This window comes from Pteropus vampyrus, unplaced genomic scaffold (genome assembly GCF_000151845.1).
Source record: "Pteropus vampyrus isolate Shadow unplaced genomic scaffold, Pvam_2.0 Scaffold146, whole genome shotgun sequence".
NCBI classification, from domain to species: Eukaryota; Metazoa; Chordata; class Mammalia; order Chiroptera; family Pteropodidae; genus Pteropus; species Pteropus vampyrus.
Window position 1 is genome coordinate 4640921 of NW_011888927.1, and position 13007 is coordinate 4653927.

Below are 13007 nucleotides of genomic sequence, written 5' to 3' on the forward strand. Positions count from 1 at the left end.
AAATTTTATCCCACCTCATATAGAAAATATTTTTATTTTGTTTTCTTCTCTCTTTATTTTCTTTTCTTTCTATTTTTTTTTTTAAATTATAGATTTTCAGCCTATAGAATATGCATCTACTTGGTACTCCCTCCATCGAAAAGAAATAATTTGGGATTTGTTCTTAAGATTTTCCTTTTTGTTCCTGGTAGATGGGTGATGATCAAAGGAATCCAAGATTGAGTGAATTCATGTTCATTTATAGACATTTTTTTTATAGTCCATATTTCAAAACTGATCTTTATAATGGTTAAATGTGAGCAATGGTTAAGAAAACTCAAAGGATAGGACAAAGTGATTGAATCCTTGTCTTTTTTTAAATTGTAAAGAGAATTTTTCATCAGATACTCTTTTTCATATCAGTGGTTAGATTAAGACTCTGATCAATATATTGTTGCTGTATGACCACACACTGACTAATCATCTCTCAAATGAACCTGTTTGGGTGAGGTATTAGTTCTTAATCAATTTCCTAGTCCTAAGGAACAGCAGCGCTTCTCCATTTACCTTTGGTATGTTACCAGAGCCATTATCTCTTTATCAGAGGCGGATTGACTATGAAGTTTTTGGGCCCTTTATTTGCATAGTTCTTTCCGAAGTCTTATATTTAGTTTTATATTCATAATTTTGTACTATTTTTTTTAAAGAATCTCCTTCTCCCCACCTCATCCCCCACATCACATGAGTTTCATGAGCTACACAACTGGGATCTGTCTCTGCCTTTGATCCTTCATTCAGTAAGGACAGGGGCTTTATATCATCAACTGGCACACTACCTCAATACATAAAGGCCTCAGAAAGTTCTTATGTTTTATGACCAAAACAGCTTGTTCTCTGAGAAAGGTGGCTATGAAGGGTGGACGTGGGATGGGGATAGCCCTGCACAGGATTGTCATTAATGAGATCATTTTTCTTATTTAAATAATAATAAAGCAGTAAATCCTAGGCCACTTCTTAGCATCTCAAGTTCAGAACAATGATGGATGATCGTCTCTTTTTATGTCCACATTTAAAAAAATATCAGACCTATACAGAAAGTGACAACACACCATTTGGGATTCATGTCTGAAACTGCTATGAGAATTAATATTTAGCTACATGCCCTTCAATAGGAAAATTCACTTCAATAGGTCCTTTTTTCTCTACTAAATATGATTTATTGCTTCTGCAAATGACAAAGAAGCTTTGGAAGATCACTATGCTCCATTATATCATTTTCGGCCTTGATTCTGCACATTCATTTACCCAGATTACAAAGACAGGGAAATGCAGCTGTTTTATTTTTCATTAAGGAGAGTCTGGGTCGAAAATGGTTTTCACGTTGAATTCATTCTGCTGTGATAAAAGGTAATGCTCATCCACTCTGGTTCATTGTTTGAAGGTGACATGAAATTATTATAGGTTTAAAACCTTGTTTTATAAACTCTTGATGGTTCTGAAAAAATTTTAAGATAAACAATGAAATCATCACTGAAAAGTTTCATCATGTAATAATCATAAAATTCCTTAGTTATGGAATTGAAAATGTTTTATCAAGATCTTTTATGTATAGATTTATTAGCTTTGAAAAAAGAATTTAAGGACGTTAGGTCCTTAATATGGTATTACATTAATATGTTCAGTAATTTTTGTGTTAGCAGAATTTAAAGCTGGAGCTATCATTTCATCTTCACCTGCACTCTGCAGAAAATAGCTCTTTCTGAAGATGGCCTGGCAATCGACCTCTACCATCTTAATGATGTTTTCCCTGTCTTTCCAGTAATGTGGAATGTATAAAACTCTTGCAGAGCAGCGGAGCGGATTTCCATAAAAAGGACAAATGTGGGAGGTATGTAAACAGGGAACTCTGCTTCAAATGCCTAAATAGAAGGAACCAGGAGTAGTCCATCTGGAAGTTATGTTACATTGAAATGGTAAACAGGGAAGCTAGCTGGGGAGATTCTGTCCTCAGAAGGAAATCTCTTATTGTAGTGAAATGCCAGCAGAGCAGGCATAAGCCCCAAGGAAAACATCTCTCACAGATTCTGTTTAGAAGTGCCAATTGTCTATCTTCTCTTTCCATTTTTTTTTTTTTTTAAATCTCCTACATGGATATAGTTTAGAAACTTCTGTTTGTAGCAAAGTGGAACAGTTTAGCCCTCCTAACTTAGAATTTGGTCACAAAATCTGGAGCATTTTATTATATTTATTGAACATTTCATCTTGGGATAAATCTTTAGACATGTTTATAATGTTAAAATACATACACATTACCACCACCGCCAGTAGCCCCTTTGGCTATTGGGATGAGTTATAGAATTTTCTTACCTTATTCCTTTGCATAGCTAAATCATGCCACAATACTAACTGGAATGTGTGTGTGTGTACACACACATTTTTTTTTAGTTACATTAAATTAAATTATTTATTTATTTTTTATATAGCATCTCCCTACTCATTTTCTCCACATGCACCCTGGTTCTTAGAATCGCTACAAATTTCTTCTCTTACCCACCTACCTTGCACAGCTCCTCTCGTCCTTCCAGATGAGTAGGTCAAATGACACTTCATTACAACTCTGATGGGGTGCCCCTTGCACCCTACATACTCCATGACTTCAGCACACATCACGCTGCTCAAGTGGACTCCATTTCCTTGTCTCTCTCCTTATCTGGCTATGGGTCTCCTGAGGACAATGACTGGGCCTCGTTTTCTTTTTAGCTCCAGACTCTGCCACATAGTTGATAACTAATAATTTTTGGTCTAATTAATTAAAGCAGAAACAGTCCAATATGTAAAATATTTATAATTTCTTTTTTTTTTTGACCAAAGAGGAGAAGATCAACTCATAAAAGTACCATAAATTGACAATAAAATATAAAATAGTTGTACTTGAAAGTTGATAAATACTTCTTGAAATAAAGTTACTTTATTTCTAGCATTCTGTTTGATTATTATTCCCTAGAAATTGGCTAGAAACACCAGATAAATAATTGAATAATTGAGGACTAAAAATAAGTAATATAAAACACATTACTTTATAATTCTGCACTACCTTGCCTTTTAAAAGGTGTTTTCTAAATGTTACTTGGTTTCCCAAAGTAACTCTATGAGGTATATGGTGATGCTTATGATCCTTTTTAACTGATAAGGAAGCTGAGCCCAGGAAACCTAAATGAGTGATACATGTACATGGAATTTTAGACCTAGAATGGACCTTAGGGAACAGCTGCTCAAAGGTCCTTACTGAAATAAAGATGAGGAAGCTCAGGCCCAGAGAGGGGATGTGAATGGGTCCAGCTTGCAGATCTGCTCAGATCAGCACCGAGGGCTTCTGATTCTTTGGTCATCGTTCCTCCCATTAACCTACATCCCTACCCTCAAGGAGCTTATATTTCAATGAGGAAGATGAGATACCGTCAGTAGCGAAAATCAAAGCAATATGTGATGGAAGCTCAAGAGAGGCCTAGACAGGAGCTAAACAATCTCACACAGAAGAAAGAACTTCTGGACTTGAAGATGAGTGGGGTTTTGATGACTGGAAGTTGTTCAGGAAGGGGCATTCCAGGGAAGAAAAAAACATGGGCAAAAGTGGAGATGTGGAAATGATAGGGGAAACCTCCAGTCATTTAGTTTGGATTCAATAATGTGCTCATCCAGTGGAGAGAGAGGTACTCCATAAAGGTTGATTGGGACCAGATTGGGAAGGTCTTCAATTCCAGCCTAAGGAATCAAGGCTTTGTTCAGTGAGGAGGACCAAAGATTTTAGGACAGGATTATCATATGTGGGTATTGGAGCTTAGAAAACCCAGTTCTTCATTCATAACAACTAGAAATTCAGTGGAAGTTTGATTAGCACTAAGGAAGTAAATAGGAATTTTATTGCAATAGTCTAAATGGGCAGAATGTAGACCTGAACCAGGATAGATACGAGGAATGAAAAGAAAGGATAGAGCTTCCAGTGGATGGCCTGAAGTAAAACAGCCACTGTTTCTGTAGTTACAGTTCCAATTTACAAAGTCAAAGGAAGGCACATCCCTTGGCCTCCAAACTCTGAGAGATGAAGAGTTTTCCACACCAATGGGAATACTGCTGTCAGTGCTAGAGCTGATGATGGGTCTGTTTTTCAGACTGAGTGGAGTAATAAATTGCTGTTTGTTTTCCAGGACCCCTTTGCACTATGCAGCTGCGAATTGTCATTTCCACTGTATTGAGACATTAGTGACCACAGGGGCCAACGTTAATGAAACAGATGACTGGGGACGGACAGCTTTGCACTATGCTGCTGCATCAGACATGGATAGAAAGTAAGAACAGCCTTATTACTGTTTCCTCTGGGGGTAGGGCCAGAGAGGGGGAGAATTTGCTAAGTTTCTCCATTCTGCCTTATGGAAAGTGTGACTAAAGAATCTCTCTCACTCAGACCGAAAGGAGTTAGAATTGCTTCATCCCTAACCCCAGTTTTCCCATTCTGCTCTCTTTATGTGCGATCATTACATGTCGCTGCACAATTACTTCTCTGTTTTGGGGTCAAATGCCAAGTGGAGCTGTCAAGCCCAGATTTTCAGTTCATTCAAAATCTATTGTAATTTATTTTGTCATACACTGCAGTTTTCATTATCACCACTTAAATGCTTCACTTACTATAAAACTTACATTTGCTAATATATGTCATGCGTTAAAAATATCCATCTATACATGATCCCAGTAGCCTTCAAATATGGCATCCATATGTATAAAATAGGCACTATTGTTTCAAACTTGTGCTCTTTCAGGAGCTAGAGGAGGGGAAGTTGGTTGCCCTCCTCTAGCTCCTGAAGTTGGATTCTAGGTGGCTAGAAATGTAAAGCGGAAACAAGTGAACCATTTAAAGAGGGGAAAGGTGGGAGAGGTACGCACAGTTTGACTTGCAGACCAGTGACTTTCAAACAGTGACTCACAGAAAGAAGTACATTTTATATTATGATCCAGGACACACAGTCACATATGTATGTTTTAATTATGTATATGTAAAATGGAAACAAAAATTTCATAAAACCATATTTACTTTTACTACATGTAATACATTCTGCTATTTTCTCTTTTATTTTATTAAAAAAAAAAAACCCCTATTGATCGCAACCCACTAAATTGATCTTACAAAATGATCTTAGTAGATTATGATCTATATTTCTGTAGTTTGGGAAACCTTGCTTGTTTTCCCCTTCACGTTTGTATGATATTGGCAAGTCAGATGTAGCATTCAGAATTCAATAGCCATGCAGGTAATTCAACAAACATTTATTGAGTATCTGTTATGTGCCAGGCTATATGCTATTCACTTGGAATAGAGTAGGGGAACAAATATACTTCATCCGTTAAGAGCTGGAAAAGGAATCCTGGATGCAGAACAATTGTTCTTCAGATGAGGGGTGACTAGGACTTCGTTAATATGTGAGATGCCGAACTGGCAAGGAGACAGCAAAGAATGCGATGGAGTCAGAAGTTTAAGCTAAATTGCCTCCTTTTTACTTGAGGAGTTTAGGATATTTATGGAAGGGTAGACAACTTAATCGTTGTCTTAATCACTGATACCTGGGTGGAAGTTTTAGGATAGTCACGTTCTTAATTGGCTTCCTTGGGAGAGAATAGATTTACTGGATAGCACTGGAGAGAACCAAGTATATCCTCAGTGAAAACTCAGTAGTGCTTACTTCTTTTGGGGTGGGGGAAAAAGGCCATTGAGATTTAAACTGCACCAAAATCATTAGCAACTTTGCCATTAAAAAAAAATTAATTATAATTGTTTTCCTTTTTCCTATGCTGAGAAGTAAGACTACCTTAGGAAATGCCCATGAAAATTCAGAAGAACTTGAAAGAGCCAGAGAGCTGAAGGAAAAGGAAGCTGCATTGTAAGTTACTTTTCAGCTCAAGCACAGAGTGCAGTTACTGATGCTTTGTCTGCTTCTCTGGGTTACCGTGTGGGCCAGCCTCACCGTTTTAGTGTTTTACTTGGGATCTTGAGAAAGTGATGTGAACACATTTTTAATGAAGAAGAAACTTCTTTTAATGCATCTTTCAATTATGCTATCTTATCATAGAGAACTCTTTCTAAATTTGTAGGTTTTGACATGACCATCACCGTGACTGGTCAGCAGTTTTGGAGACCAGGCATTCTAAATATCATTTCTGACTTGGCCATGAATTGCGTGCCTCAGGCAACATATTAAAACTCCTCTCAGAGCCGTAGGCTCCCCTTTTATGAGCTAGGAATAGCTGTTTAGCAGATCCTAAAATAAATGTTTTGAGATTTCAGTGTGAAATATACCAGTTGTACTCTTCCCTCTGTCCCAAACACACACACACACACATCAACTTACAAACAGCCCTCTGCTCCCTGCAAATAGCTGCTCCTGTTCCGCCTCAGCCCACCTGCTTTTCTCTGGCTTCTGTCAGATAGGGGTTACAGTGACTGCCATCGCCCAGGGTGTGGGTACATGGGAAGATCTAATGCTTTCTCCTCTGAGAGTCCTTCCTGCAATACATGTCGCAGTGATAGACTTGTGCTGCTCAGTGCAGTAACCAGCATGTAGTTGGTGTTCAATAAGTGTTGAATAAAAGGTGCCCATGTTTTGTGTCCTGTCTCTGTGGGACCTAGTGGATATAGTGCCCTAAGAGTCTGTGCACGCATAGTTCTTAACTTGTTTCTTCTCTTCTCTAGTTGTCAGAGGAACCAGTTTCTCTGGAACCTGAATGCTGTGTCCACTCTAGGACCTTCCTACCATCCACTGGGCGCCCCTCCCATGTCTAAACCATAGCACACAGTTAAAAGTTGTATATAGAAGTTAGAAGGGTAAAGTTAGAAAATGTGGCTGCAGGGCGGGTTGTGGGACATAACTTTAACTGTTACCAGTGTGGGGACAGGAAACACAACTGAGAATAAAGCAGAACAAGCAAGGTTTTGCCCTAATATTCCAAAATTAAAATAGCAATATTAAAGACTGTAGACTTTTAAGCCACCTCAGCAAATGCTCCCTTCTCTAGTGAAATGCGAGCTTGCCCTGGGCCAAAACAGCCCTCTTATAGCTGATGGAGAAGGAAAGGGCAGGAGAAGCAGAGGAAGTCGGTGACCAGCCTGCCTGAGAGCTTTTATGCAAAGAGAGGCTACTCCCCTTGTACAAATATACCCCTGACCTACCTGTGCATCTCTTGATTTAGCAGCTTAGGTGCCAAAATTACTAGTCAGGGCTTTGAGAGGAGAAAAGATAGCATTCCCAGTTAAAACTTGATATTCGTTTTCCTTTAAAAAACAATATTCAAATTCTATACTACTGTTGTTATTTCTAATAACACTGTTGGTAGTATACTTCAGAGATTTTCTGGATTAAGTAACTCTGGGAGCAATTTCAAGTCTTTTCCAAATTACATATTAAATTTGTCAACTGATTTTTAGAATGTCATCCTTTCAGAAGCTGAGGATTGCATGTCCACTAGAATGCTTTTTCTATTGAATGATTTTATTTAAAAAAGCCAAATTCAGTTTAAAATGAGTCACACCTGGAATTTTCCATGGACGTTTAATTACCAAAATAAAAAGGACTTCATTGTAAGGCACAAATCACAAAGGATAGTATCATATAGAGACTCCAATAATAGTTTGATTTATTATGAAGCATTTTATGGGTAAATCATGAAAGATGTAGGTATTTGGTTTAAAAAATTTGCCTTTCACCAATTTTTCTAGAAATTAAAATATCATTTTAAGTTTCTCTATGTGTAATTTATTTACTCCTTTTGCCTTTTGCCAAAAGGTAGATAAATGTCATTTTAAAGTTTTTGTGTGAACTATATAAATTTGCCATCGAAAGGTTTTATTTAAAGTATAGGCTTATATTTAGAATCTTACAGTTTTGACTTGAGTATGAAATTGAATCAGTTTGGTCTTGTGAGGGAAGTGTTTGTCCCACTGTCACAAAAATAAAATTGAAATTGGGGAGCTGTATTCTCTACCTGTTATTCCATCTTTTACCAACAGGGTCGTGCCGTTTCTAACAGGCCACGAACAGCCTCATTACATCATTGAGCACTCGTGTTCTGGGGTTTGGGGCTCTTCAGGAAGGGTGGAGTCATACATCTTCTAACCTATTCCAAAGATTGTGGCTTTTTCAGAAAAATTACAACTCTGTCAGAAAAGTCTTTTAAAATTTATTATTTATTATTATTTTTTGGCCTATATTCCTAATGGTGTAATTGGAGCCTTTTTCTTTATATGTGATTACTGAATTAACCCTTTACATTTTTTAAACATTTACCCGTTTCTTTAATTCTTTTGTTGTTTTCTTACTCTTTTAAATTTTTATTTTTTAACCATTCGATTTTAGAGTCTCCAATAGCAAGGTTAGAAATAAAGACCTTCTCTCTGAGGTTTACCCTGTTGCAATGGCTTGACTACTTATTTATATGGCTGAGACTTTATCTTTTGAATGTGGAGCTCTAAAACTCATTATTCAGTGACCTTGATGACAGAGAGGTTCTGTACCTTAAGATATGAAGGAAGAAAACTAATTACCCTCTTGTTGCCAAAGCCTTTCCTGAATTCCAGAATGGCTGTTTTAGGTGGAATAAAGGAAGCTACTGAAAACACACACGCACACGACTTTCAATATATAACGCCTCACTGCTGTAGGATTTTTAAAGAAGTACTTAAACTCATAAAGTGCTTTGTGGAACATTCATAATAGGAGGAAATTTACATTTTTTTATTCCTTTTGGTCCAGAGATGTTTTCTAAAATAACACCTCATCTTTATACTTACAGATGTTTAGAGTTTCTGCTTCAAAATGATGCAAATCCATCCATCCGGGACAAGGAAGGTTACAATAGCATACATTATGCTGCTGCCTATGGCCACAGACAATGTCTGGAATTGGTGAGTTGCTTTTCTTGTTTTATTTTTTCTTACACACTCACACACACACACACATGCACGCATGCACATACACATACAACCCTGAAAATGCTGGTCTTAATCTCTCAGCAAATGCCCTCGCTGCTTAATTAAGTCTCCACTAGAAAGCACCTTGAAGATGTTCTGTGGCAAATGATTAAATTGTTTCCCTTTATGACATGTAGATTTCTTTGTCTCATTTTTGTCCATCCTAATCTTAGAAATGACAGACAATTAACTCTTTTCACATTAATTTGGGCTAGAAATGTTAGACCTGTGTATGATTACAGTTTGTATTTTAAACATAATTTGGATGCATCAAATAAGCTCAGTATATATTTCTGGAGGCACATTTAGCACCCAATTATTAAATAACAATGTTGTAAGATAACTTACATACTCTTTAGGCATATGGGTTTATCATGGTCCCACATTTGTAGTTTAGGGAAACTGGCAAGGGCACAAAAACAGAATTTATTGGAACTTCCAAACCACCACAAATTTTAAACCTACACTGATGAAGAAATACCTTGAGGTTTGGAGTCTGAAATGCCTCTGTTGATATAGGTCAAGAGACAGGAACTCAAACGCCCGCAGGGACCGGAAATGTAAAGTAAATGAGTGAAGTGAGCCCAGGTTAGAATAGGAAGTGGTGGGGATTGTGGCAAATAGAGACATGTTCCACATAAAGGGAGAAACAGCCAGTTAGCTCCAGCTGATGGAAACCAGGTGGGAAGGCATACCCAGTGTTGCAAGATTTCAGTGCTTCAGGAGAAGCTAGAACTCTGGACTTTCTATGTGAAATTTCCTATTTTGGAAATCCTGGGTGGGCTACAAAGAAATAATTTAAGTTTGTGGCTGAATCCTGTCTGCTGCTCACCATTTGCCATCTCCTAAGCATCTCCCTTGGTTCAGCTTCACCAGGATACCTGGAGTATCCCAAACTCACTATCTCTGGTCCAATGATAGGTGCCACCTTTGCTGACTAGACTCCAGTTCTTTTCCTTATCCCTTTAGAAGAAGAAGTCTTACTTTTCAGAATTATTCAGGGGAAGCACTTGAACAACTCCACAGTCTATTGTAAATAATATATTGCACATTATTTTCATTTTTCAGGAAAGCCATTTCAGGGCCATTATGTCTGTTATCCAATGAAAAGGTTTTCTGTCCACAAGAAGGTTTCACAAGTTCTGTCTGATAATGAAAGGACCCTCTTCAATTAGATTGATACTTGCCAAAGAGATGATTATTCTTGGCAATTCTAAGGCATTCAAAATCAAGTGTGGGGGTGGTATTGATTGATTTTAGTTTGCACTGTCAGCTGATAAGGACCAGATTATCAATATAAATTGATAGAAATGTCACCACCGTTTGCTCATAGGAAAGAACTTCAGTGGGTCATTTATAACAGAGATGGGGTAGAAATTTTCATCTCATTTTCCTAAATTATGATGTTAGAGGGAAAGTTCTATGTATTATTTCCATTTTGAAATACATCTTAAAATTACTCTTAGGTGAAGTTCACCTAAGCGGAGATCAGGAGCAGGCTTTAAACATTCTCATTACCCTGCCCCATCCCATTTACAACAAAACACAATCCTGGACTCTCCCTTGAGTGGCATCATAAAGCCAGACCATTGCAAGTATCTTAGCCCCACTGCTTGCTCACCTAGCTATGAATGGATTTGGGAAAGAGTGACCACTATTGATGGCATTTATTGTGTGTTCATCACATGCCAGGAATTTTGCATACTTTATGCCATTTAATTATTTTTTTCCTTTCATTTTTATTGAGAAATATTTAACATACAGCACTGTGTAAGTTTAAGGTATACAGCATAACAATTTGACTTACATCAATTGTGAAATGATTACAATAAGTTTAGTTAATATTATCTCATATATATACAAAAAGAAACAATAAAAACTATTATTTTCCTTATGATGAGAATAAGGCCAGTTCAGATTACAAGAAGTAGGTTTTTTGAAGGGCACCTTTTTAAATATTACTCTCTCCCTCTCTCTTGGACCACAATATCCTCATATTCCTTAGAACTCCCATTTCTTTGGGTACTGAACATTAGGAAGCAAACCAATTAACCAATATATACTAGGAGGTACATTTCTAAGACTCACCACTGCCATGCCAATCTTCTCCCTCATTGTACCACACAAACACCCCGGTCTTCCTAGGGCTCATCCTTATAACAAATTGTTCTTAACTCTGTGCTGTGTGCTAGGATAATGCCAATGAAAGACATGATTCTGGTACTCTGGATGTCTTAACTGAGCAGGAATTACGCAGGGAGAACTTTCTTTATGTCATACTCCCTAGTCTATGTTTCTGGCCTATAGAAGGAATATGGAAAATAAATGCATATTTGTGGCCCCTATGGACCTTTCCTACCAGACCAGGGCCTTTGTCCTTTGGGAAGTGGAGCAGGATTGAAGGGGATGGTTGGCCAAGAGAGCCAGCTGATTTGTGAGGTTGGTAAAATTTGTCTTTTGCCTCTCTTCTCATCTAGTGGAGCAATTACTGTGATTATGCATATCATTAAATGTGTATCATTAATTTCAATGCATATTTTATTTGACTCTGACATTTAACTTGGTGTGTGTTTACTTAGCATTCATGATTTGTTGGTCCTGTCTGTGATCATAAGCTTAGAATTTATAAACCAAGTATGGTTCTATTTCGCTATAATAAAAAAGGAACAGATAATATTTTAGTCGTTTTCACTCCACTTCCCTATATTAACTTATATTAAATTCATTCCATGAGCAATAAACTTCTCGAAAGTAGTATGAACCCCTTAGCCTTGATAGAATAGCCAGAGTTCAGAATTCTGCCAAATTTGCCTATTTAGGCCAGTGTTCTCAGCTAGACTTGATCAAAGATGTATGTATGTACTGTGTGTGCAAGCAGAAATCTGCTCACAAACGTGTGCTGAGAGCTGTGATCAGTCATGTTCAACTGGGCTCAAAATATCAAAGTGGAGTGCAGGAGACTTGGCTAATGCAGCGTTTTGTGTCCGAATAAAACTTATGTTTGAGTGGAGGAAGGGAGTTGGCAAAGAAGAGCTCAGTGCCTCTCTTCCTTTATCTGGAATGAATTCTTACTGACTCTGAAGAGAGCAATCAGAGAATCATGCCCCTATTTGGAATTTGTGAATTTATATGAGCATACTGTTTTTCTTTTTATAATATTAAAGATTTGTCTGTGAACATAAAGATCTTTGTGGTTTTGTTATTGGAATGGAAAATGTGCTAATATAATTACATAAATTGCCTACAGAAATTTAAAGAGATTGTTTGAAAACTCTAGGCTTCTGCATAAATTCAGTCCAAGACTTTGCTATGCCAAATCACTGGTAATTTGGCTGCTTCCCTTAGACCTTCACCCTCTGTTATGAGCTAACTCGAACTACAACTGTGAGAATATGTGGGGGTGACAAATGCCCCTGCGTGTATATTCTAGGAGCTTCTGAAATTCTCTGAAGATAGACAGAAAATGACTACATTTTGGGCAACTGAACACTGAATTTATGCCACTTTCAAGTAAACTACTCAATATTTTGGGTTGTTTCTTGTGTTTATTACAGGAATTTAAGAAAACATTACCACCTGGCTCTGTATAAGATGTACTTCTATTGGCAATGTCCAATTAAGTGTCCCAAGGCTGGGAAAGCAGGGTATAGAAGAGTTAAAAAAAAAAAAAAAAAGAGAGCCATTAGGCAGTCATGTGTAGACAAGAAGTTGAAAACCTTGCATTCTAGCCCCAAACAAGTCTTTGATAGCATTTTTCTGTCCCCAGAGGTACAGCTAAGAGAAAGATTTGGCAGGGGGTGTCCATGACTTCCCAGCAGGCAGACTTTCAATGGGCAGTGAAACTTCAGCAATGCTAGTCTTGTTTTTTCTTCTATTTAATTCAGTTGAAAAGAATCATAAAATCTTATGATTCTTTCATTAAGGGAAGAAGTAAAGGGGTGAGCATAGATGTTTTGATGCTGCTTGCCTACTCACTGCTAAGAATGTAAATATAAGCCCACAAATCTTGAATCAG

The 13007-nt window shown here is 37.4% G+C and overlaps 1 protein-coding gene across 2 annotated transcripts in view; it reads left to right on the plus strand.

The window, feature by feature from the left end:
* The window catches only part of ANKRD44 (ankyrin repeat domain 44), a 183062-nt gene that overhangs the window by 99731 nt on the left and 70324 nt on the right, over window positions 1-13007 (plus strand). For both annotated transcript variants that reach the window (XM_023535992.1, XM_011369231.2), the window contains exons 12-15: window positions 1799-1867; window positions 4185-4325; window positions 5829-5909; window positions 8815-8926. In XM_023535992.1, the coding sequence (XP_023391760.1) occupies window positions 1799-1867; window positions 4185-4325; window positions 5829-5909; window positions 8815-8926 (403 nt within the window). The remainder of the gene's footprint in view (window positions 1-1798; window positions 1868-4184; window positions 4326-5828; window positions 5910-8814; window positions 8927-13007) is intronic.